This window comes from Leucopleurus acutus (genome assembly GCF_964270905.1).
Source record: "Leucopleurus acutus genome assembly, chromosome: 3".
In the NCBI taxonomy this organism is placed as follows: Eukaryota; Metazoa; Chordata; class Mammalia; order Artiodactyla; family Delphinidae; genus Leucopleurus; species Leucopleurus acutus.
Window position 1 is genome coordinate 114,503,840 of NC_139145.1, and position 25,513 is coordinate 114,529,352.

Genomic DNA, 25,513 nt, shown 5'->3' on the forward strand with positions numbered 1-25,513 from the left:
ACTTTTCATTAGATTTAATCAAATTCTGTCAAAAATTTCTTCTTGAGATATGTTTGTGATTACTGAAAAGGTCACTGTAATATTGGCCCAGAATAATGTGAGCAGTCAGATAACAAAAGGAATACAAATGGCTACTGCAAACATCCTTTCTACTTTATTTTATGAGGAGGGTAGTTTTTGTTATATTTTTATTTGGCAGACAAAAAAGTGGGCCACCCTAGGTCATTACCCAGAATTTTTGTTGAAATTTTACCTAGGTCTTTGTATCCAGAAGTCTGGAACACTGTTCTGAATATTTGAGCTCATAGCCTTCAGGGGCAGTGAGAAATTTACAAACACTTCTTATGTACTTTAATAAAATAAAAACAGATGCCTTATATTTAACATTACATGTTGTAGAAATGCTAGGGTTAATTAAAAGTAAATTAAATAAAGTTAAAAATTCATAGTTCTTGTAGTTTCTGCCTATCTGTCAATATCAACAAGTATAAAACAACAGATTGGTTTTCCCAAGGTGATTGGATGCTTGAACATTTCTTTAAAGAGAAAATGTGGTTAAATTCCTGGAAGGAGATAGTTTTTCTTTGCGCGCGCGCGTGCGCGCGCGCACACACACACACACACACACACACACACACACACACACACACACACACACACCCATCTTTCCTGGAACCTTGTACAATACTTAACAAATGATTTTGGATAATAGTGACCACAACTGATTTTCTTCCCTTCTTTAGCATTCTTAGTATTTTAAAACTTTTCATTAATGTGGTAAAAATTATAAAAATATTCAGTATAATCTGGTCAATATCATATGTTTTATATTTCAAAAATTTAAAACCATATGTGGAAATAAATTAATCTTTCGAAAATGACAATAGTTGTTCAACCGATGGCAAAATTTAAATAATCATGTAAACTTCAGTGATTTGCATTTTTAGATTTTTTTTTCCTGTCAAGTTGGACATTGTAGGACCTTTTCTCTGTTTCTAGGCCTACATTACCTTCATCAGGAAACTTGACAGGGTCATGTGACTTTTTAATTGTGATAAAAAAACATATGTAACATAAAAATTTACCATCTTAACCATTTTTAAGTGTACTGTTCATTAGTGTTAACTATATTCACATTGTTGTCCAACAGATCCCCAGAACTTTTTCATCTTGTAACAGTGCCAAGTGACTTCTTAAAAACGGAATTTTTTACTGAGATTTTGAAGTGCTTCAGGGACAAAGCTGATCTAAGGTAGAGATTGCATATTGGTTTCCTCAATTCCCTATACAAAAGGCTGATCCAAACTCATCAGATGGAAAACTTGCCTTCTGTGGCCTTGGAAAGTTTTTTTTTTTTTTTTTTAAGGATTTAGAAATTAATCTGGCTTTGAGTTGGCATATCGTATTAACATAGAAGTAGAAAACTTATATTATTCTACTATAATTTATGAATTTCTTGGAGGAAAATCTAATACTAATACTCAAACTTGATGCACACACTGATTCTTTGGCATGTCTGTATTTATGCCCATCTGTTACTGTGGCACCATGCCCATTATTACAGTGGCATGCCAGTAGCAGTGAGGCATGTGAGCCAACAAAGATGAATTGTTTGGATGGAATACACTATTCTGTAATACTAATTAATTTTGAACTGATGAATCTACATGAGATAATGTTAACCAAATATAGTCAAAGTAATGTCAGTGAAAATAAAATTTATTTTGACTTAAACAGAAGTGTATCACAGATGTTTTAGACTACTACTGAGAATAGTTAGAATTAGTGTTTATTATGGTTCCAGTGATCAGTTGTCTTTTCATAAAAATTTTGAATTTAAGAGAAAAAAGAATGCAGCAGTTTTCTTGTGGTTGATTATAGATTAGGGAGGAAGTGTTGTAGCGCCTTAGGTTACGGATTTTATACTAATATTATTTTACAGTTCTTGAAATGTGTTTTTTGAAATTTTCAATTTTATTTTATTTTTTATACAGCAGGTTATTATTAGTTATCTATTTTATACATATTAGTGTATACCTATCAATCACAATCTCCCTATTCATCCCACCACCACCACCACCCCTGCCACTTTCCCCTCTTGGTGTCTATACATTTGTTCTCTACATCTGTGTCTCTATTTCTGTAGATGCCCTGCAAACTGGTTCATCTGTGCCATTTTTCTAGGTTCCACATGTATGTGTTAACATACGATATTTGTTTTTCTCTTTCTGACTTAGTTCACTCTGTATGACAGTCTCTAGGTCCATCCACGTCTCTACAAATGACCCAATTTCGTTCCTTTTTATGGCTGAGTAATATTCCATTGTATATATGTACAACATCTTCTTTATCCATTCGTTTGTCGATGGGCATTTAGGTTGCTTCCATGACCTGGTTATTGTAAATAGTGCTGCAATGAACATTGGGGTGAATGTATCTTTTTGAATTATGGTTTTCTGTAGGTATATGCCCAGTAATGGGATTGCTGGGCTGTATGATAATTCTATTTTTAGTTTTTTAAGGAACGGCCATATTGTTCTCCATGGTGGCTGTATCAATTTACATTCCCACCAACAGTGCAAGAGGGTTCCCTTTTCTCCACACCCTCTCCAGCATTTGTTGTTTGTAGATTTTCTGATAATGTCCATTCTAACTGGTGTGAGGTGATACCTCATTGTAGTTTTGATTTGCATTTCTCTAATAATTAGTGATGTTGAGCAGCTTTTCATGTGCTTTATGGTCATCTGTATGTCTTCTTTGGAGAAATGTCTATTTAGGTCTTCTGCCCATTTTTTTATTTGGTTGTTTGTTTTTCAATATTGAGCTGCATGAGCTGTTTATATATTTTGGAGATTAATCCTTTGTCAGTTGCTTCATTTGCAAATATTTTCTCTCATTCTGAGGGTTGTCTTTTCATCTTGTTTGTAGTTTCTTTTGCTGTGCAAAAGCTTTTAAGTTTCATTAGGTCCCATTTGTTTATTTTTGTTTTTATTTCCATTACTCTGGGAGGTGGATCAAAAAAGATCTTGCTGTGATTTATATCAAAGTGTTTTCTTCCTATGTTTCCCTCTAAGAGTTTTATAGTGTCTAGTCTTAACATTTAGGTCTTTAATCCATTTTGAGTTTATTTTTGTGTATGGTGTTAGGGAGTGATCTAATTTCATTCTTTTACATGTAGCTGCCCAGTTTTCCCAGCACCACTTACTGAAGAAGCTGTCCCTTCTCCACTGTATATCCTTGCCTCCTTTGTCATAGATTAGTTGACCATAGGTGCATGGGTTTATCTCTGGGCTTTCTAACTTGTTCCATTGATCTGTCTTTCTGTTTTTGTGCCAGTACCATATTGTCTTGATTACTGTAGCTTTGTAGTATAGTCTGAAGTCAGAGAATCTGATTCCTCCAGCTCCACTTTTTTCCCTCAAGAATACTTTGGCTATTTGGGGTCTTTTGTGTCTCCATACAAATTTTAAGATTTTTTTGTTCTAGTTCTGTAAAAAATGCCACTGGTAACTTGATAGGGATTGCATTGAATCTGTAGATTGCTTTGGGTAGTAGAGTCATTTTCACAATATTGATTCTTCCAATCCAAGAACATGGTATGTCTCCATGGTATGTCTCTCCATCTGTTTGTATCATCTTTAATTTCTTTCATCAGCATCTTATAGTTTTCTGCATGCAGGTCTTTTGTCTCCTTAGGTAGGTTTATTCCTAGGTATTTTATTTCTTTTTGTTGCAGTGGTAATGGGAGTGTTTCCTTAATTTCTCTTTCAGATTTTTCATCTTTAGCGTATAGGAATGCAAGAGATTTCTGTGCATTAATTTTGTATCCTGCAACTTTACCAAATTCATTGATTAGCTCTAGTAGTTTTCTGGTGGCATCTTTAGGATTCTCTATGTAAAGTATCATGTCATCTGCAAACAGTGACAGTTTTACTTCTTCTTTTCCAATTTGTATTCCTTTTATTTCTTTTTCTTCTCTGATTGCTGTGGCTAGGACTTCCAAAACTCTGTTGAATAATAGTGGTGAGAATGGACATCCTTGTCTTGTTCCTGATCTTAAAGGAAATGCTTTCAGTTTTTCATCATTGAGAATGATGTTTGCTGTGGGTTTTTTGTATATGGCCTTTATTATGTTGAGGTAGGTTCCCTCTATGCCCACTTTCTGGAGAGTTTTTATCATAAATGGGTGTTGAATATTGTCAAAAGCTTTTTCTGCCTCTATTGAGATGATCATATGGTTTTTATTCTTCAATTTGTTAATATGGTATATCACATTGATTGATTTGCGTATATTGAAGAATCCTTGCATCCCTGGGATAAATCCCATTTGATCATGGTGTATTATCCTTTTAATGTGTTGTTGGATTCTGATTGCTAGTATTTTGTTGAGGATTTTTGCATCTATATTCATCAGTGATATTGGTCTGTAATTTTCTTTATTTCGTAGTGTCTTTGTCTGGTTTGGGTATCAGGGTGATGGTGGCCTCATAGAATGAGTTTGGGAGTATTCCTTCCTCTGCAATTTTTGTAAGAGTTTGAGAGGGATGGGTGTTAGCTCTTCTCTAAATATTTGATAGAATTCACCTGTGAAGCCATCTGGTTCTGGACTTTTGTTTTTTGGAAGTTGAAATATTTTCTTAATATACTCAACTTTAGAAGTTCCTAGCAATGTTATAAATGGGAAGAATGTTGGTTTGAAAACAAGACTCAAGTTTAATTCCTTGTTCTGCTGTTCCCTAATTCTGTGGTGGTATACTTAAAAGTTGTGTTTAGAGAGCAATGCCACTATCAGGTGGCTAAATAAGTTAATTATATGTCATAAATGTAAGGCATGTTAGTGGCTAGTTAGTAATAGAGAAAGTGTTTAAATCCCCCATTCCTATACCCCCATGATAACCACAATGAAAAAGTTCTTGTGTATCCTTCTAGAAAAAATTTTTTAAACTAAATGATAATACATATCCTATTCTCTATGTATTTTGCTTTTCCTTTAACATATCTTGGAGGCCTGTCCATATCAGCATATGAAACTATTTCAGTCTTTTTAACTACTGTGTAATATTTCCCAGTATTACTTTTATTTATTTAGTTCTCTTTTTGAAGAGTATTTGATTGATTGATTTCACTTTTTATTGAGTATAAGAAATACTGCAACATAAATTTTTGTGTATTTGTATGAATTTATTTGTAGGAAAGATTCCTACAGATAGAGTTGTTGGTCAAAGTTTATTGCATTTTTAATTAGGATAGATCTTATTAAATTACCTTAGAGATAGGTAAGGTAATTTAGTGGAGGTTTTCTCCCTCCACTAACAGTAAAGTCTGTTTTCCTTACACCTTTGCCAATATTGGGTACCATCAAATTTCATAATATTTGCCAGTCTTATAGGTGCAAGATGTTAGTATACTGAGTCTTTATAATTGTCAGTGCATTAAGTCTTCCCCCTCATATTTATTGGTTTATTCTTTCAGTGAAATACTTTCAAATGTCCTTTGGCCATTTCCCTATTGGATCAGCTCTTATTGATTAGTTAAGGGCCCTGTGTATTTTAAGGAAATTAGCCCTCCTATGAGATGAATCCCAAATTCATTTTACCTGTTTTTTGACTTAGTTTATAGCAGTTAGTTTTAGTGCAAATTTTAAAAATTTTCTGTGTTTATATTTATCATTTTTTTTTTTGCGGTACGTGGGCCTCTCACTGCCGTGGCCTCTCCCGTTGCGGAGCACAGCCTCCGGACGCGCAGGCTTAGCGGCCATGGCTCACGGGCCTTGCCGCTCTGCGGCATGTGGGATCTTCCCGGACCGGGGCGTGAACCCGTGTACCCTGCATCGGCAGGCGGACTCTCAACCACTGCGCCACCAGGGAAGCCCTATATTTATCAATTTTTAATGGCTTTTGAGACTCCCCCAATCTTTTAATCTTTTACCGAAAGTGGCATCTTTTGTTTATGGTGCTCTTAAACAGTGAAAAAGAACATTTGCCTGTTCAAAGCAGTATTTTGTCTCAGCATCTATAAATCAAGTGGCTCTGTGACATTTCTTTTAAGACTTTAAGGATGAGTAGTCACATTCTAGAAGGTATTCCTTATATCCTGAGCAAAAGTAGTATGTACTTCCTGTTGGCTGCCAACAGGATAAGTAGCTGAGGGTTTTGGTAAAGGGTTTGACAAATATGGAGATTTCCTGTGATATATGTGTAGCATTATGGTTTTTAAAACATGCACAGATGGTATGCATACATGGAAGATATATGCCTAGTTTTTAATCTTTATTGGGGCCCATGACCAATGAGAATCCAGTGAAACTTTAAGAGTTTTTCTGTATCCCTCTAAGGAACACGATTAGCATATAGCCTATGTTCATTTATTCTGTCAACTAATATTTATTGTGTGTTTAGTGTACTTGAGAAAACATCCATAGTCTACATTTATAGACACTTTGTACACCTTCTTTTGGGTCTTTATATATCCATGTTTATTCCTGCCATAGTATCTTTGCAAAATTCCTGTGATTGTCTCCTTGTCATTTGAGATCTCAGCTTAATTGATCACCATTACCCATAGAGGTGTTTTGTGATTGCCCAGAATTACTTTATTGTGTTACCCTATTTTAATTATTTGGATAGTACTTATTTTGTCTTTCTATCTTTATGTTTTCCTTCCCTTTCCCTCTCTCTTCCCTCCTTCCCTCCCTCTTCCTTCCTTCTTCACTCATTTCTGTCATTCCCTGTCGCCTCTGCCCCACCCCACTGCATACTCACTTAGAATGTAAGTCCCAGTACTTAGAACAGTTCATGGAACCTAGTAGATACTGAATAAATGAATGTGCTAGGCCCAGTGATAAGTGCTTTACAGTCATCTCATTAAGTCTTCATAACAACCTATTTGAAAGATACCAACCTTTAGTTTTGCTGATTTTTCTCTATTGTAGTTTGCTTTCTATTGTATTGAATTCTCCTCTTATCCTTTATTTATTTACTTGTTCTTTGAGTTTAATTTGCTATTCTTTTTCTAGTTTCCTGAAATGGAAGCTTAGAATATTGATTTTCAATCTTTCTTCTTTTATATTGCATTTAGAAATATAAATTTACTTTAAGTACTGCTTTTGCCATATCTCATGAGTTGTGAAATGTTGCAGTTTTATTAGTCAGTTCAAAATATTTTCTAATTTCCCTGATGATTTCTTCTTTGGTCCATAGGTCACTTGAAGTGTGTTGCTTATCTTTCCAGACATCTGAGCATTTTCTAGTTAGTTTTCTGTTAGTGATTTTTAGTTAGATTCCACATACCTTATATGATTTTAGACCTTTGAAATTTAAGATCTTATCCAGCATATAGTCTATTTTGGTAAATGTTCTGTGTGTACTCGAAAAGAATGTTTATTCTGCAGTTGTTGGATATAGTTCTGTGTATGTCAGGTTAAGTTGGTTATTTGTGTTCAGATTTTCTGCATCGTTATTGAATTTTTTACCTGCTTGTTCTGTCTAAGTGAGGTGTGTTAAAATTGCAAATCATGATTATGGTTACATGTTTTTCTTCTATTAGTTCTATCAGGTTTTGCTTTATAGATGGAAGCTATAAATTTAGAATACATACAAATTGCATATAAATTTCAAATTATTTTATCTTCCTTTTGAAATCATATCCTTTTATGTCCTGGCAGCAGATCCTCAGCAATTATTGGTCTGAAAACCACTTTTTTTCACCTTCAGTTTTGAAGGGTATTTTCAGTGGGTATAGAGTTATATATTGGCCTTTTTTCTTTCAGCTTTTAAAAGATGTCATTTCATTGTCTTCTGGCCTCTATAAAGTCTGTTGAAAAGTTGACTTTCAGTATTATTGTTGGTCCTTTTAAAACAGGGATTAGCAAACTATGGCCTGCCCATTTGTATAAATAAAGTTTTATTGGAACACAGCCATACCCATTTATTTATGTATTGTACATAGCTGATTTTACTCCGCAATCATAAGAGACAGTATGGCCTCTTGTAATGCCTAAAATATTTACTATCTGGCCCTTTACTAAAAAGGTTTCTTGACCCTTTCCTTAAGGAAATGTGTTTTCTTCTTACATGCTTTTAAGGTTTTTCTCACTGTCTTTTGATTTTCAGCAGTTTGGCTATGCTAGGCCTCGTGTAGTTTTCTTTATGTTTTTCCTGTTTTCTTAAGATTTTAAAGTATGTGGGTTTACATCTTTCATAAGTTTGGAAAAACTCTTAGCTGTTAATTTTTTTTAATATAAATTTATTTATTTACTTATTTATTTTTGGCTGCATTGGGTCTTCGTTGCTGTTCACAGGCTTTCTCTAGTTGCGGCGAGTGGGGGCTACTCTTCATAGTGGTGCACGGGCTTCTCATTGCGGTGGCTTCTCTTGTTGAGGAGCACAGGCTCTAGGTGCGCGGGCTTCAGTAGTTGTGGCACGTGGGCTCAGTAATTGTGACTTGCGGGCTCTAGAGCATATGTTCAGTAGTTGTGGCACATGGGCTTAGTTGCTCCATGGTATGTGGGATTATCCTGGACCAGGGCTCAAACCCGTGTCCCCTGCATTGGCAGGTGGATTCTTAACTACTGTGCAACCAGGGAAGCCCTTAGCCATTAACTTTTGAAATGTTGCTTTTGTCCCCTTCTTTCTCTCTCCCGTCTCTTTTTTAGGACTCTAATTTAAAGTATGTTAGATATTTTGACCATATTCAACGTGTCTCTGATGTGCTGTTTGGTGTTTTCCATTCTTTTATTTCTTGGTGCTTCAAATTGTATAATTTCTCTTGACCTGCCTTCACATTCAATAGTCCTATCTTCTGCTATTTCTAGTCTGCTGTTAAACCTATCTAATGAGTTCTAATTTCATAAACTGTACTTTTCATTTCTGAATATTCATTTGATTATTTTGTATAGATTCTCCTACTTTAATGACATTCTTTATCATTTTGTCTCTTTTGTCCATCTTTTCCTGTATTTTCCTGACCATATTAATTGTAGTTATTTTAAAGTCCCTATCTGATAACTGTAGTATCTGAATTACCCATGGATCTGTTTCTATTCCTTTTGTTCTCTTTCTCTCCCTTCTCTCCTTCTCTCCTTCTTTCTTTCCTTCCTTCCTTCCTCCCTTCCTTCCTTCCTTCCTCCCTTCCTTCCTCCCTTCCTCCCTCCCTCCCTCCTTATCTCTCTTGTCATTTGTTCCTGTTTTTAGCATGTCTCTTAAGTTTTGATCAGATGCTAGACAATTAAGATAAGAAAACTGAGGAGTCTCTGGATGCTGTCTTCTTCCAAAGAGAGTTGTGTTTTTTTTCTGATAGGTAGATAGAGTTCTAGCAGATCACTTTGATCCTGTTTAAGCTCAGTTTTAGGCTTTTAAAGGTCTTGTCTATTTCAGTTTTTCTTATACTCCTAGTGAATATCCTTACTTTTCAGTTGTGGCCCTTCTGTGGTCTTAACTGAAAGGCCAGGGTATTTACCAGCGCCTCTCTACTTGGGAGACTTGATTTTCAACTTCTCTTCCCAGCAATGTGTGGTTCCTGAAATCTCTGCTCAGGTATTTAATCTCCCAGCTGCTGTTGTTTTCTGCTGGATTTCCCAGAATCTTGCCCTGTGAAAATGTAGTCAACTACTTGAAGGGAGTTTGTACACAGATTTTTGTGTACCTTTTCATTGATTCCCTCCTCTGTAATTTCGCCCTTCAAGTTCCATTGCCTTTGGTAGCCCCAAACTTTAACATTTGTGTCCTCAGTCTTTTAAAACTGTCATTTCTCCTTGGGTTCTATTCTCCCAGATACCAGTTGGGGAAATGCAGTCAGGGAAAAAAACTGATGTGAATAAAAAGTGCACTTTGTGTGCTTCTTTTCTTTCCAGGATCTTGGCCCCTTAAGTCCTGCCTGCACGGGTTGATCTCCGGTGCCTTGAGAAAATTACTTTATTTTTTTTTTCCAGCTTTTATAGTCGTTTTCTTTGGCAGACTTAGTATCTTACAAGCTACAGCACCATGGGCAGATCTGGAAGTCCCTACAGTGTATTCTAAACATAACAGCCAGAATGATTCTGTATGTGTATTAGATTATGACTCCTCTATTCAGAACCCTCCAATGGTTCCTGACTTCATTCAGAGTAAACACCAAAGCCTTTAGTATTATTTACCCTCCTTCATTGTCTCTGCCTAGAGTGCTCGTCCTCCCTGTTCCTCCCCTCCAGTATCTGAATGGCTGACTACCTCACTTGCAAATCTTTGTTCAGATGTCTCTTTATTTAGCCTATGCCGACCACCCTGTATAAAATTACCTCCTCCTTTCCCTCCTGCATTCTATCTCCCTTTGCTTTATTTTTCCCTCATCTCATGACTGTAAAATTTACTTTTTTATTATGTTTGTTTTTTTACTTAATAAATGAAAACTCTACAAGGGCAAGGATTTTTGCCATTTTTTTCTCATTTGTGTGTCACAAGTGCAAATGAGAACCAAATGAGAATAGAGAATTACAGAATCTAAGGTAGGAATTTAAAGATGGAAGAGTAGTGGTCAATTATATCAAATAATCTAAACGTATTCATGAAACAGAGGAATGGATAAAGAAGATGTGGCACATATATACAAGGGAATGTTACTCAGCCATAAAAAGGAATGAAATTGGGCCATTTGTAGAGACATGGGTGGACCTAGAGACTGTCATACAGAGTGAAGTAAGTCAGAAAGAGAAAAACATATCATATATATATATATTTTAAAAAATGAATTTATTTATTATTTTTGACTCTGTGGGGTCTTTGTTGCTGTGCGTGGGCTTTCTCTAGTTGCAGCGAGCAGGGGCTACTTTTCATTGTGGTGCATGGGCTTCTCATTGTGGTGGCTTCTCTTGTGGAGCACGGGCTCTAGGTGCATGGGCTTCAGTAGTTGTGGCACACGGGCTCAGTAGTTGTGGCTTGCCACCTCTAGAACACAGGCTCAGTAGTTGTGGCACATGGGCTTAGTTGCTCCGCAGCATGTGGGATCTTCCCAGACCAGGGCTTGAACCTGTGTCCCCTGCATTGGTAGGTGGATTCTTAACCACTGCGCCACCAGGGAAGTCCCCAAATAGCATATATTAACGCATATATGTGGAATCTGGAAAGATTGGTATAGACAGTCTTATTTACAAAGCAGAAATAGAGACACAGACATAGAAAAGAAACCTATGGATACCAAGGGGGAAAGGGGGGTGGGTGGGATGAATTGGGAGCTTGGGATTGACATGTATACACTATTGATACTATGTATAAAGTAGATAACTAATGAGAACCGACTGTATAGCACAGGGAACTCTACTCAGAGCTCTGTGGTGAGCTAAATGGGAAGGAAATCCAAAAAAGAGGGGATATATGTATATGTATAGCTGATTTGCTTTGCTGTACAGTAGAAACTAACACAGTGTTGTAAAGCAACTATACTCCAATAAAAATTTTTTTAAAAAAGTGAGAAAAAGCCAAAAAGTACTCATGAGATTTTTGCATTGGATTTTTAAATAAGGAAATTATTTGTTACTTTTATGAGAGAAGTTTTAATAGAGGAGTAAGAGAAAAAGATTACCAAGGGTTGATGATGTTGCGATAGCAATTGTAGACTATTCTTTCTTTAGTTCTGTGAACACTGTAGGAGGAAAAGTTCATATTTACTTGGATAATTTATGGTTTCTCCTTTTAGAGGCTTAATAGATGGATGATTAGGTAGATGGAGTTTTCTGGTTTTATTCACTCTTGTATTTATTAAGTGAACACTTTGTGCCAAAAACTGCATAAGGTTCTGAGTGTCATCCAAGGGACGTACATATAGGCCCTAAATGAACTGAAAGTTACTAAGCCTTCACCTTGTGCACATAAACTAATTATGAAGGCCAGTTCCTTTAGATGCATAACGCTAGAAAAAAGTAAATTCTCTTATTCCCAACTTTTTTTTTTCTGCATACCTATTCATATATACAGTGGACCTCTTGGAGTAGAAGCATCTTTCATTTAAGTAGTTCTCAAAGCATGAAGAGGTGCCCATGTTTTAGAATTTTTTGGTAGGGCTTAAGAAAGATCCAGCCCTCCCCTTTTCAAAGATTTTGATGCATCCTTTTGGGGATGTACCTCCAACTGTAAATCACTATTCCTTATCACTTTTCTTAATCCATCATTCCTGGACTTAAATTTCAGGTGTTGCTTTCTGTAGTACACACATTTTGGTGATTCTTTTGGGGAGAAGGAAGTAATTGTGTGGTGCAGTGCTCTCAAACTGGTGAAGGGCCTTTTTTTTTTTTTTTAATTTCCAATCCATTGTGGATGGATATGAATGCAAAATACAATAAAAAATAAATTGCTAGAAAAACGAAATGGAAAAATACGTGCAAAATGCAAGCCCCAATTTTCTATTAGATTCAAAAATATAAAATTACACTGTTGAATTGCTCTAAATGCTTGCTCTCAGTTTCTTTTTATATTTCCTTATGGATTAGTAACAAAAATTTGTGGATTGGCAATGGTTCTTGGACCAGTCTTTCTCAGATCATACTTGGAGAAGCAGTGAGAGAGTGTACAGTGCTACATAGTTTAATATTCCCCTTAATTTACACTGCCTTTCAAAGGAGTAGAAGGTTTTAATGAGTTATGAATTACAGATCTTTTTAAAAAGAGGTAATTTATACAATGTAAAAGCCCTGCGACTTCTTAAATTCTGAAAGGTAACTGGTAAAAATTTGCTTTTCGATTATAGTTACTGTTTTATGTGGTACTGAAGTAAAAGTGACTTCTTGGTAATAGTAAGATTTCCTTTAACCTTCCAGTTACATATTTTTCTCTGGTCGTTGAAACTATAAAAAAAGGTATATTTTGATCATGAAAGGAAAAGTTATACCGCTTAACACCACAAGATGTCACTTATGTAAAAATAAAGTTGGTGTTTTAATGCTCAAAGCTGGATAGCTACATACAGATAAATAGGTAAATGAAGAACTAGGTAAATTAAGAAACAATTTTTGAAACACATTGGTTTTTGGTAAAGAGTTAATGAAAATATTACTAATTCAGCATTATTTTGAATCAACTCTTCTGATGTTTAGCAAAAAGAATTTTTTCAGTTTCTAAGATTAATGTAGTAATACATGTTAATAGGCCATATTTGAATCCATATAACGAAGGAGATAGACCTAAAATGCTCAATACAAGTGAACATATTTTGAGGGTAAATTAGGTGTTATGGTATTAACTTCCCCCCAGTCTTTACTGTTTTGGTGACAAGCAGACAGGAATTTGTGTAGAGATCTGTAATTTATATCAGAATTTTCAGTAGGTGTTTATGACATATCTGAGAAGTTGAATATTACATCAGTTTGAAACAGTGCCTAGGATTTTCTTGTCTCTTTTCTCTGAACCTCAAAGTTAATAGCTCTCTATGCGAGTTAACACAAAAGATATTTGTATTGGTTTTGAAGACCATCTTTTCTGTTAAACGTGAAGAGCAAAACCTTTGGCTTTAATATCGAATTCGTGTTTTCTTGCGTTTAGTTTGAGAGAGCGGGTCAGGACCTAAAGGTGGTTGAGAAGGGGACTGTGGCATCTTGAGCTTTAGAGGAACAAACCAAGTTTCCATTAGGCCATGAACATGATTGCACCTGGGGTTAGAGGTTGGAATGTTCTAAAAATTGACACTTCATTATTCTTTATTGCTCACTTCTCTCTCCAGATAACACTGGTGGAGAAGATTGGTGGAACACTCTTGGGGAAAAAAGGATCAGACATGAGAAAATGAATTTTCTTTCTTTTTTGGACATGTATATGTGTGGTCACATTTTCTTTCTATTTACTTCTTATCTAATTACTTAAGCTTTTTTCACTTTCTTATTCCTCCAAAGTTTTAAAAAAATTTCATTTACTTTTTTCATTCGTAAAAGTCTACGTGGTCAGTAAGTAAAATAGGAAAACAGCAAAAATTAGAAAGGAAAAAACCTCATTTGTGGTTTCATTGATTTTTGTTCCTTTTCAGTTAATAGTGCAATGTGAAAGAACAAGAAGTTTTAAGAAGGGATTCTGAATTCATTACAGAGAACAGTTATAGTATTTTATATTTGGTAGATGTATATCCTCGGATGTAGTTCTTATATGTTCCTGTCTTACTATTTATATATTGTCTAGCTGTATTTTTAATTAGAGAAAAGTAGTTATTGTAATTATTTAATTATTTTTGTGTCCTGCTAGTGGTCACCATTGCATTTAATTTTATGAGCTGCTTGGAAAGAAAGGGAAATTTTTTTCATAGTAAATCCCATTGCCTCTACTCTTTTTGGGAAAAATATACTTAGCTTCCGTTTGTTTACTTATTTATTTTTTACTGCCATGACAGTTTGAAACATTTAACTTATATGTTAGTTTGCTAGTACTGCCATAACAAAATGCCACAGACTTGGTGGCGTAATTAACAGAAATATATTTTCCCTGGATTCTGGAGACTAGAAATCTAAGATCAAGGTTTTGGCAGATTTGGTTTCCTCTGAGGCTTCTCTCCTTGTCTTGCAGATGGCCACCTTCTTGCTGTGCCCTCACATGATCATCTTTTCGTCTTTGTGTATCTGTCCTAATCTGCTCTTGTAAAAAATCAGTCCTATTGGATTAGGGCCAACCCATGTTGACCTTATTTTAATTTAATGACCTTTTTAAAGACTCCATCTACAAATACATTCATATTCTGTGGTATTGAGGGTTAGGATTTTAACATAGGAATTTCGGAAGGGACACAACTCAGCCCATAACAACACATGATCAGTCATTCATTATTGGTAAGTGCTTACTTGCCTACATTAGACCTAAATTTGTGAAATGTACAAAGTAAAGCTTTTCTGTCAAGGCTGTCTATTTGGAGTAGTTAAGGAAGTTCTTGTCACCTACTTTAAAGCTTAAGCTGAGATGAAAAGGGCTTCTGATTGTGTGTGTATGTGTGTGCGCGCGCGTGCATGCTTGAACCATATTGCATGAAGGAGCTATGTGGAGTAAATTTTTAAATCTCTTTTCTGGAGAGTTTGTTGTAGAAACTATTAAAAATTGCTAATCATAAACTAATAACTAGTACAAGTAGTTAATTACTGTTGGTAATACTACAGTCTTAGTTTCTTATTAATTTTCTTACAGTCATTTAAGAGAATTTTCCTTTGACGTCCTAAAATAAAATTCAGTGATTTAAATTCTTGAATAAGGGACTTCCCTGGTGGTGCAGTGGTTAAGAATCCGCCTACCAATGCAGGGGACACGGGTTCAATCCCTGGTCTGGGAAGATCCCACATGCTGCGGAACAACTAAGCCTGTGCACCACAACTACTGAGCCTGCACTCTAGAGCCCACGAGCCACAACTACTGAGCCTGTGTGCCACAACTACTGAAGCCTGCACGCCTAGAGCCCGTGCTCTGCAACAAGGGAAGCCACCGCAATGAGAAGCCCACGCACCGCAATGAAGAGTAGCCCTTGCTCACCACAGCTAGAGAGAAAGCCCACGCACAGCAATGAAGACGCAATGCAGCCAAAAGTAAATAAATAAAATAAACCAAAACATTAAAAAAAAACCCTGTATAAATAAATAAATAAATAAATAAATTCTTGAGTTAAGCTTGAAGCTTAAATGTGATACTCTAATTTCAGAGTATGAAAATGTGGTTTATCTCATCCTTAATAATGTATTTCTCAGAAATAGATATATGACTTTTAGTCTTGTTTTGGAGGATTAGTGTCTTATTCACACATGTGAATAAAACTGAAACTTTTTAATATCATTTTTATGGAGGTATAATTTGCATACGACAAATCACCCACCTAAAGATTATAATTAGATGAGTTTTGACAGATGTATACACCTGTAAAATCACCACCACCACAGTTAAGAAGATACAGAACATTTCCATCTTCTTATGGAATAAGAAATTTTTTAATGTTCCTTTCATGTCCATTTTTCTTTTTGCCTATGATACCACTGATCTTGGTTTTATCACTACAGATTAGTTTGCATTTTCTAGAACTTTAAATGAATTAAATTATGCTCTTTTGTGTCTGGTGTCTTTCACTCACATAATGATTTTGAGAATTCATCCATCTTGTTGCATGTATCAATGATTATTTCTTTTTCATTGCTGGGTTGTATTCCAGTGTATGGCTAAATCACATTATGCGATCAACATTTAGATTGTTTCTAGTTTTTTAATATGTATAAAGCTGCTATGAATATTCATTTAAGTTATTATGTGGAAATATGTTTTTATTTCTCTGGGAAGTGGAATGACTGGATCACATAGTAGATTTATGTTTAAATCTGTAAGAAACTCTCAGTTTTCCAAAGTGGTTGTACTGTTTTACGTTGCTACTGGCAGCCTGTGAGAGTTCTAGTTGCTCCACAGTCTTGGCAACATTTGTTATTGTCATTGTCTTTCATCTATTCTCATGGGTGTGTAATGGTATCTCATTTAATTTGCATTTTCTGATAGTTAATGACCTTAAGTATCTTTTCATGTACTTAGTGGTATTCTTAATCTTACTTTGTGAAATATCTGTTCAAATCTTTTGACCGTTTTTAAAAATAGGCTTCTCTTCTTATAAATGAGTTGTAATTATCATATAACTTTTTTCTAATTAACTTTTGATTTTGAGATAATTGTAGATTCATATAGAGGTATAAAAAAAATAGAGAGATCCCGTGTACCCTTTACTCAGTTTCCTTCAATGATAAACTATAGTACAATATCACAACCAAGATGTTTACATTGACATACTTCACCAGTCTTGTTCAGATTTCTCCAGTTCTACTTGTACTTATTTGTGTGTGTGTGTTGGGGTGGTATTCTGTTCCCATTTAATCACATATCTAGTTTCATGTAGCCACCCCAAAGGTTAAGATACAACAGTTTCATCACCATAGGGATCTCTTGCGTTGTATTTTTATATCCACACTTCCCGCTTCTTGTCCTTACCCTCACACTAATCTTTGTCCATTTCTATAATTTTGTTATTTCAAGAATGTTGTATAAATGGAGTAATACAGTATGTAACCTTTTAGGATTAATTTTTTTCACTCAGTATGCTTCTGTGCAGATTAATCAGAGTTGTTGAGATGTCAATAGCTTGTTTCATTTTACTGCTGAGTGGTATTCCATGCTGTGGGTGTACCACAGATTGTTGAACCATCCACTGATTGAAGGGCATCTGGGTTGTTTCCAGAAGGGTTTTTTCCATTTTGGCTAGTAGGAATAAAGCTGCTATGAATACTTGAATACAGATATTTGCGTGAGTATAAATTTAACATTTCCTGGGGATGAATGCGCAAGAGTGCAATTACTGGCTTGTATGGTAATTGCAGGTTTAGTTCTATAAGAAACTGCTAAACTGCCAGTGTGGCTATAACCTTTTACAATGCCCACTAGCAGTATGTGAGCAGTCCAGTTCTTCCACATCCTCACTATCATTTGGTGTTGCCACTATTTTATTTAAGTGAGCCATTCTGATAATGTGTGCAGTGATATCTTGCTGTGGTTTTAATTTGCTAATGGCTAATTAAGTTGAATATCTTTTCATGTGCTTTTTGCCATTTGTTTATCTCCTTCAGTGAATTGTTTGTTGATGTCTGTATTAGTTTACTAGGCGTGCCATAACAAAATACCACAGATTGAGTAGCTTGATCAACAGACATTTATTTCTCACATTTGAATCTGGGACTAAAGATCAAGGTGTTGGCAGGTTTGATTTCTTCTGAAGCCTCTCTCCTTGGCTTGCAGATGGCTGTCTTCTCTCTGTGTCCTCACATTGTCCTGTCCTGTAGAATCCAGCTTTCCTTTGTTTTGTCCCAACTCTTCCTTTTAGTCCAAACTGGTAGTGTCTCTGCTGGTATAATCCCATCTCTATTCCTGGTTTCAGCTGAGATGTCTGATTAAATCCACGAGGGGCATCCGTGATTTCGTTATCAAATGAGTTTTCAGTGTTCTCTGGTGTTCTCTTCTGAAGACACTTGCTTGATTTTTGCAACATGGATAAGCTGAGATTTTTCTAAATCTTCAAGTTCTAGTTCCTTTTTTGCTTAACAATTCCTTCAATTTATCTTTCTTTCTCATTTTACTGTAAGCAGTAAGGAGAAACCAGGCTGTGGCTTTCACACTTTGCTTAGAAATCTCCTCGGCTAAATATTCGGGTCATCACTTTTAACTTCTGTTTTCCACAAAACACTGGAACATAGTTGGGCCAAGTTCTTTTCACTTTATAGTAAGGATTGCCTTTCCTCCAGTTTCCAGTAGTATGTTCCTCATTTCCATCTGAGATCTCATCAGAATCACCTTTAACTCCATATATTTACCAACAGTCTCTTCAGTGCATGTTTTAAAAAAAAAAAACATACTTCAAAACTGTTCCAGCCTCTACCTGTTGCCCAGTTCCAAAGCCACTTCCACATTTTTAGGTATTTATTACATGAACACTTCACTTCTTATTACCAGAATCTGTAATAGTTTGTTAAGGCTGCCATAACAAAATACCATAGACTGGATGGCTTAAATTTATTTCTCATAGTTTCTCACAGTTCTTCCAGGAGGCTAGAAGTCCAAGATCAAGGTGTTGGCAAGTTTGTTTTCTCATGAGGCCTCTCTCCTTGCCTTGCAGGTGACTGTCTTCTCACTGTATTCTCACATGGCCTTTTTTCTGTGCATGTGCACCACTCTCTGTCTTAGGACACCAGATGGGATTAGAATCCCATCCTTTTGACCTCATTTAATGTTAGCTACCTCTTTTTAAAGGCCCTATTTCCACATAACGTCACATTGAGGGTCAGGGCTTCAGTGTGTGAACTTTGGGGGAGGGCACCAATTCAGTCTGTAACAATGTATTCTGCCCCTTTTCTAATTGAATTGGTTGTTTTTTACTGTTGAGTTTTGGGAGTTCTTTTTATATTTTGGATACTAGTCTTTTGCATATATGTGGTTACAAACATTTTCTGCCAGTCTGTAATTTTTTTTTTTCTTCTTAAGAGAGAATTCCCTGGAACAAGTTTTAAATTTTGATGAAATTAATTAATCAGTGTTCCCTTTTATGGACTGTGCTTTTGGTGTCAAGTCTAAGAACTCTTTTCTAGCTATATAATAACTTTAAAAAATTCTGTTTTTCTGTGTTGAAGGAAAAATGATTAGATATTACAAATTATGAATTTTTTTTTTGCTGGGAGGGAGTTTTTAATTGCTGGGGGGAATGCTCACTTTGAAGAATAGGAGCAGGTCAGTTGTAAGCCAAAAAAAAAAAAAATACTGGGAGGCAATTCTGTGTGGGTTTTTCTCCTTTTTGCAGCCTGTCTATATGAAGGCATTGATTGTTTTTGTTCTAAATTATCTTTTAAGGACGTTTGTATAGCAAGCAGCTTTGGAAAGGAGAAAATGCCTACCACTGCAGCAAAGTTATCTTACTTGGTAACATCATCATCTGCTTGGTCATCCAAGCTGGGAATGGGGGCATCCTTACTGAGTGCCTGTCTTATCCTTTACATTCAGTCACTACATCCCACTGATTTCAACTTCTAAGAAGTTCCTGAATCTGTCCTACATTTTCATCCATATCACTAACTGCTCTGGTTCATTACCTCAGCCTCTCATTTACATGTTAAAATTGCCTTAACTTAATTCTTTGAATTAGGGAGTATTGATGTGGGTTTCCCTACAGATTTATGTTTTTTTCTTTTTGCGAGCTAGGGAGAAAAAAGGATGTGTGAATGACACATAGCTTTTCTTCATTCGGTGCTCTTTCTTGACATATTCTGAAGAAAGTTCTTACATTTTTTTTTTTTTTCTGTTATGGGGAATTCTTTGCATTTCTCTTTTGAATAACAGTTTATTTGGGGGAAGTCATATTAAGCAGAAATAACTGCTATTGGTTTTTTCTTTTTTTAATCTTCAAAGATGTGGACCATTTTTTTTTAAGTCTTTATTGAATTTGTTACAATATTGCTTCTGTTTTATGTTTTGGTTTTTTTGGTCCCGAGACATGTGGGATCTCAGCTCCCCCACCAGAGATGGAACCTGTACCCCCTGCATAGGAAGGCGAAGTCTTAACCATTAGACTGCCAGGGAAGTCCTGAAAGATCTTACATTTTGGCTTATGAAAATATTTTAGTGCTGATTCAAGAATTTTTATTATCTCTTTTTTTCTGATGATTATACAAGAGAAATTTTGGGATGAGAGAATCTGTATGCCTCTGATTGTTGATATTTTGCCCAGAATTGAGGTACAGTTTTATATTTTTGTTTTATTGATGGGCTTTGTGACAGCATAGCACTTTGATATTATTTGGTAGGGTTAGATGAGAAACATATAGTTAATTATAAATAACAAAGTAGTTATGTAACATTGTGCATCAGGTTATTTCTAATTCTTATATTATTAAAATTATATATATTATATATATATTATATATAATATATATAATACCTGTGTAATGTAAAAATCTAAATATGTATTTTTTTCTTTTCTTTTGTATAGGAATGAAGATCTAAAGCAAATGTTAGAGAGCAACAAAGATTCTGCTAAATTGGATGCTATGAAACGGATTGTTGGGGTAGGTAAAAGAGTAGATCATTTCGACTTTTGGATAAATGACAAGTAGTGATATATTAAAAATATATATTAAAAATATGTTAAATACCAATCTACCCTTTATTATTAACTTAAAATTTCCTGTCTAAAATGTTTTGGAGGAAGTAATGAAGTGACAAAATTCAGAAACTTGAGTTCCTATTCTGTTTTTTCTGTTTTTTAATTTCCGTATCTCTAATATTAAGATATTTCTTCTGTCAGAGAGTGCTAATCAGTTTGAAGACAAAATAAGATTACATACAACAATATTTTGACTTCCTACAAAGAGGGATACTAATGAGCTAAAGTATTTTTTTTTGTCATTCTATGACCTAAAACTTGTGAGCATGCTTTCTTCTGATTTTCAAATTCCATTACTACCAATAGAAATGCTTTATTCAGTTTATCAGTGTAGAACTTCTAATGACTACTAGTAAATGTAAGAGCATTTCTCTAGTTTCAGTTGTAACGTAAAATTCAAACAGTGGACTGATACGTTATTATGTAGAGGGTTCCATTGTCAGAGAATTAAATATAATGAAATTTCTGATTATATATAAAATTTTACGTAGTTTTGTAACTTGTGTTGGTCTCTTTTTTTTTTTTTTTGTATTTGATAGTTTACGTTCACAGTGAAAAAAAACTGGCTTAATTCAGTGACTGTCTGATGCTAAAGAGTTCTGCTTGTCTCAGTGGAATTAAATTCGTTAAAACATTTCTTATTCTTACTATGCATTTTTCACCACCACTGCTGATTTTGTTTTCCAGAAATTTTTGTATAAGGTCAAAATGTAGTAAATTTCCATAATTGCACAAATAAACTCTACTGTAGTAGGGTGTAAACACAACTGAAACAGTATTGTTTTCCAGCAGACAATGCCACCACGTGAGAGTATGAAATCTCCTTTCTAAAATCCAAATCCCATTTATGAAAGATGATTATGGGTATGAATATGTCCTGTTCAAAAGTTAGTTGTGAAAATCAAATATATAAAAGTCAAGGACTAATTATATCTGTGGAACACCTATAAATTACTTGATTCTTGCATCAGATTTATGTCATTTGGTAATGAAGGCAAATGTTGAAGATTCTTTTGTAAATTTTTCATTTATTAATGTTATACCATATAAATAATAGCATTTATGGACAGGTAGTTCTTGCTTTGCATGACTTTGATATTTGAACTTCAGTTACCACAGTTTAGTTACCAGTTCACCAGTCTACTAACAAGACGGTTCAAATTTCAGATATCGTGGTATATTAACTTAGTAATTGCATAATGTACAAACTTCATCACTAACTCTTCAGTCCACAACTCACTATGTATATAACAAATGTGCATCATGATCAGTGACCAGTCATGTTACTTCTTTCAAAGTTATTTTTAGTGATTGGTCGCTGTGTATGTTATTCAGTTTGTGTGCGGACTGCAAAGCATGCAGTAGCGGTCCCTACTTGTTTCCCAGTGAGAAGCCCACTTAACATTTTATAAAAATGGTTAATTAAAAGAGGGATTTGGTCAACAAAGATTAAAATGCAGCAAGGAAATGAAAATAACACTAGAAATGAAATTCAGATAGAATGTAACTGGAGTTATAGAGAAATAGCTGACTGTGGGAATGGTGACATTGCCCCTTTTTGAGAGACTCTAAATATGTAGCTTGAGGAACTTCAGTAAGGCAAGCTTTTCAACATAAATGAGGAAAATAGCTGTGATGAAAAGGCCGAAGATATGCCAGAGGAAGTGATGCTGCCAAAAATCTTCACATTAGAGGAACTCCAGGAGATAATTCACAACATTGAAAGTACAAAGGATACAATGTTGGAAGCTGATCCAAACTTATAAAGCAGTAATTTACCAAGGAATAGAAAAGATGCTTGCTTGTTAATTTTCTTTCTCTGTTTTAAAATTAATTTATTCATTTTTGGCTGCGTTGGGTCTTCGTTGCTGCGCACGGGCTTTCTCTCTAGCTGTGGTGAGTGGGGGCTACTCTTCGTGGTGGTGCATGGGCTTCTCATTGCGGTGGCTTCTGTTGTCGTGGAGCACGGGCTGTAGGTGTGTGGGCTTCAGTAGTTGTGGCACGTGGGCTCAGTAGTTGTGGCTCACGGGCTCTAGTGTGCAGGCTGAGTAGTTGTGGCGCATGGGCTTAGCTGCTCCGTGGCGTGTGGGATCTTCCTGGACCAGGGCCCAGACCCGTGTCCCCTGCATCGGCAGGTGGATCTTAACCACTCTGCCACCAGGGAAGCCTGCTTGCTTGGTACTTTAAATCAGTGGTTCCCAACCTCTTTGGCACCAGGGATCGGTTTCTTGGAGGACAGTTTATCCACGGATGGGGTGGGGTTGTGGGGGGGTGGTGGTGGTGGTTCAGGCGGTACAGCAATGGGGGGGGATGGTTCAGGCCAGGGGTCCTGTGGCCTGTTAGGAACTGGGCCGCACAGAGGAGGTGAGAGGCAGGCGAGCGAGCTAAGCTTCGGCTGCCCCTCCCCATTGCTCACGTTATCGCCTGAACCATCTCTTCCCCTCCAACCCCATCCGTGGCAAAATTGTCATCCGTGAAACCGGTCCCTAGTGCCAAAAAGGTTGGGGACCACTGGTTCAGGTGGTGATTAATGTGAGTGGTGGGGAGCGGCAGATGAAGCTTCACTTGCTCACCCGCCACTCCTGCTGTGCAGCCTGGTTCCTAACAGGCCGCAGACCAGTACCGGTTGGGGCCCCTGCTTTAAAGGATGAGAATAAGGCAAGTCCATTCAAACTACTCTTGATAAGTTAATTCTCAATGTTTCTAATGTTAAGTTACAGTATATTAAATAAATATTTTATTGTTTTTCATTTTCCTATACATTTCTGACTGACAGTAATAAGAGAATTTTAAATGTTTCTACAAAATTTTTAGAAGTCACAGATCTGGGACTTCCCTGGTGGCGCAGTGGATAAGACACCGTGTTCCCAATGCAGGGGGCCCAGGTTCGATCCCTGGTCAGGGAACCAGATCCCACATGCATGCCACAACTAAGAGTTTGCATGCCACAACCAAAGAGCTGGTGAGCCACAACTAAGACCTGGTGAGCCACAACTAAGACCTGGCTCAACCAAAAAATAAATAAATAAAATAACTAAAACTTAAAAAAAAAAAATTAAAAAAAAAAAGAAGTCACAGATCCATTATAAGTTTTACAGTTGGTTATCAAGATTGCTTTGCATGGTTTCCGCTTGTGGTTCTGCAGGTTACAGTCCTGCACTGCCATCCATTTAAAGCAGGCAGTGCTCTTCATTATTTCATTAAACTTTGGCTTTACATTCCATTAAGGTAAATTATTTCATTAAACCTGAGGATACTATTGAAATTACTAAATATGAAAATGAGGTATTTGGTAGTTTTTTCTATATTCCTCTTTCAAACTGATAAATAAAAATTGATATTCTTATAATCTAGACTACTTGACTATTATAAATGTAACTTAAATGTAAATAAACATCATAAAGAAATGTAAATATATCGGGAGGTGGGGGTGGTGGTGGGATGAATTGGGAGATTGGGATTGACATGTATACACTGATGTGTATAAAATGGATGACTAATAAGAAAAAAATAAATAAAAAATAAACATTAAAAAAAAAGAAATGTAAATATAGCCATACTAGTAGTTAGTCTAGTAGTTATAGACTGTCTCTCATTAGGAAGTTTGTATAAAGGTAAATTTGGAATTTGATCTTTTAAGTGTAGGAAAATGGTTATTAATTAAAAGTTATTCTGTCACTTTACATAATGTCTTCAGGGATCTAGCCATGTTGTCAAAAATGGCAGGATTCCTTCCTTTCTCATGGCTGAATAATATCCCATTTTACACACAACACACATACAGATATATGTATATGTGTGTATACGAAATATGTGAGATATATCTCACATTACCAATTTGCCACCAGCAGTGCACAGTGTTTCCTTTTTATCCATATCCTCACCAACACTTGTTATTTCTTGTCTTTTCGGTGACAGCCATTCTAACAGGTTTAAGGTGATAACCTCACTGTGGATTTGATGTGCATTTCCCTGATAATTAGTGATGCTGAGCATCTTTTCATGTAACTGTTGGCACGTTAGACTTACATAATGTTCTATGTCAATTATATCGCCATAGATCTGGAAAAAATTACTTTATTATGCAAGTGACACAAATATGTATTTGTAAATTTTCAAATAATATTGAGGTATAAAAAGTAAAAGTTTCATCTTCCAGATAAACTTTAGGATCAAATTGTCAAGTTCTGTTAAAAGTTGTTTTTGGATTTTGATTAGGGTAATGTGGAATTTGTGTATTTCCATCTCCCTTCCCTCGCTCTTTTCCTGTCTTTCAGTAGCATTATATTTATATTTTATAGTTTCTAAGCATAAGGAATCTTAAGCATTCCTTGTTAGATTCATTCCTGTGTACGTTTAAATTTTAGTTGCCATTATGAATGGTTCCCTTCATTATGTTTTCAAAATTAATTATTACTGGTGTATAGGAAAACAAATGACTTTTCTGTTCTCGCATTTGGCCTTCTCAGTGAACTCTCTTAGATCTGGTAGTTTTTTGGTTTCTTTGCTTGGTTTTCTGGATACTTAATTACATTGTCCAGAATTTATGACAGATTTATATTTTATTTTCAAATATTTTTATCTCTCATTTGTTTTTCTCCTCTCTTTGCTTGGATAAAGCTCCACCATGATGTTGAATAGTAGTGGTGGTGGAAGACAACACTATCTTGTTTCTGATTTTATTAGAAATATTTGTAATGTTCTAGTCTTGGTTTTAATATATCCTGCAGAGTACAAGTAGATATATTTCTGTGTGTTTAAGTGATGTTGGATTATAGTTTTCTTTTTGTCCTCTGTTGAGGTTTTTGATTAGGGTCGAGCTAGATTCATAGCATGAGTTGTTATTTAAGCCATC

General features: G+C 35.6%; 1 protein-coding gene across 2 annotated transcripts in view; it reads left to right on the forward strand.

The window, feature by feature from the left end:
- AP3B1 (adaptor related protein complex 3 subunit beta 1) overlaps positions 1–25,513 on the forward strand; it is a 273,819-nt gene that overhangs the window by 16,753 nt on the left and 231,553 nt on the right. The window contains exons 1-2 of one of the 2 annotated variants that reach the window (XM_082835236.1): positions 1,183–1,252; positions 20,485–20,560. In XM_082835236.1, the coding sequence (XP_082691362.1) occupies positions 20,504–20,560 (57 nt within the window). In that variant the 5' untranslated portion in view covers positions 1,183–1,252; positions 20,485–20,503. Of the gene's footprint in view, positions 1–1,182; positions 1,253–20,484; positions 20,561–25,513 lie in introns of those variants that run through there. The other variant, XM_082835235.1, reaches the window with a different exon arrangement.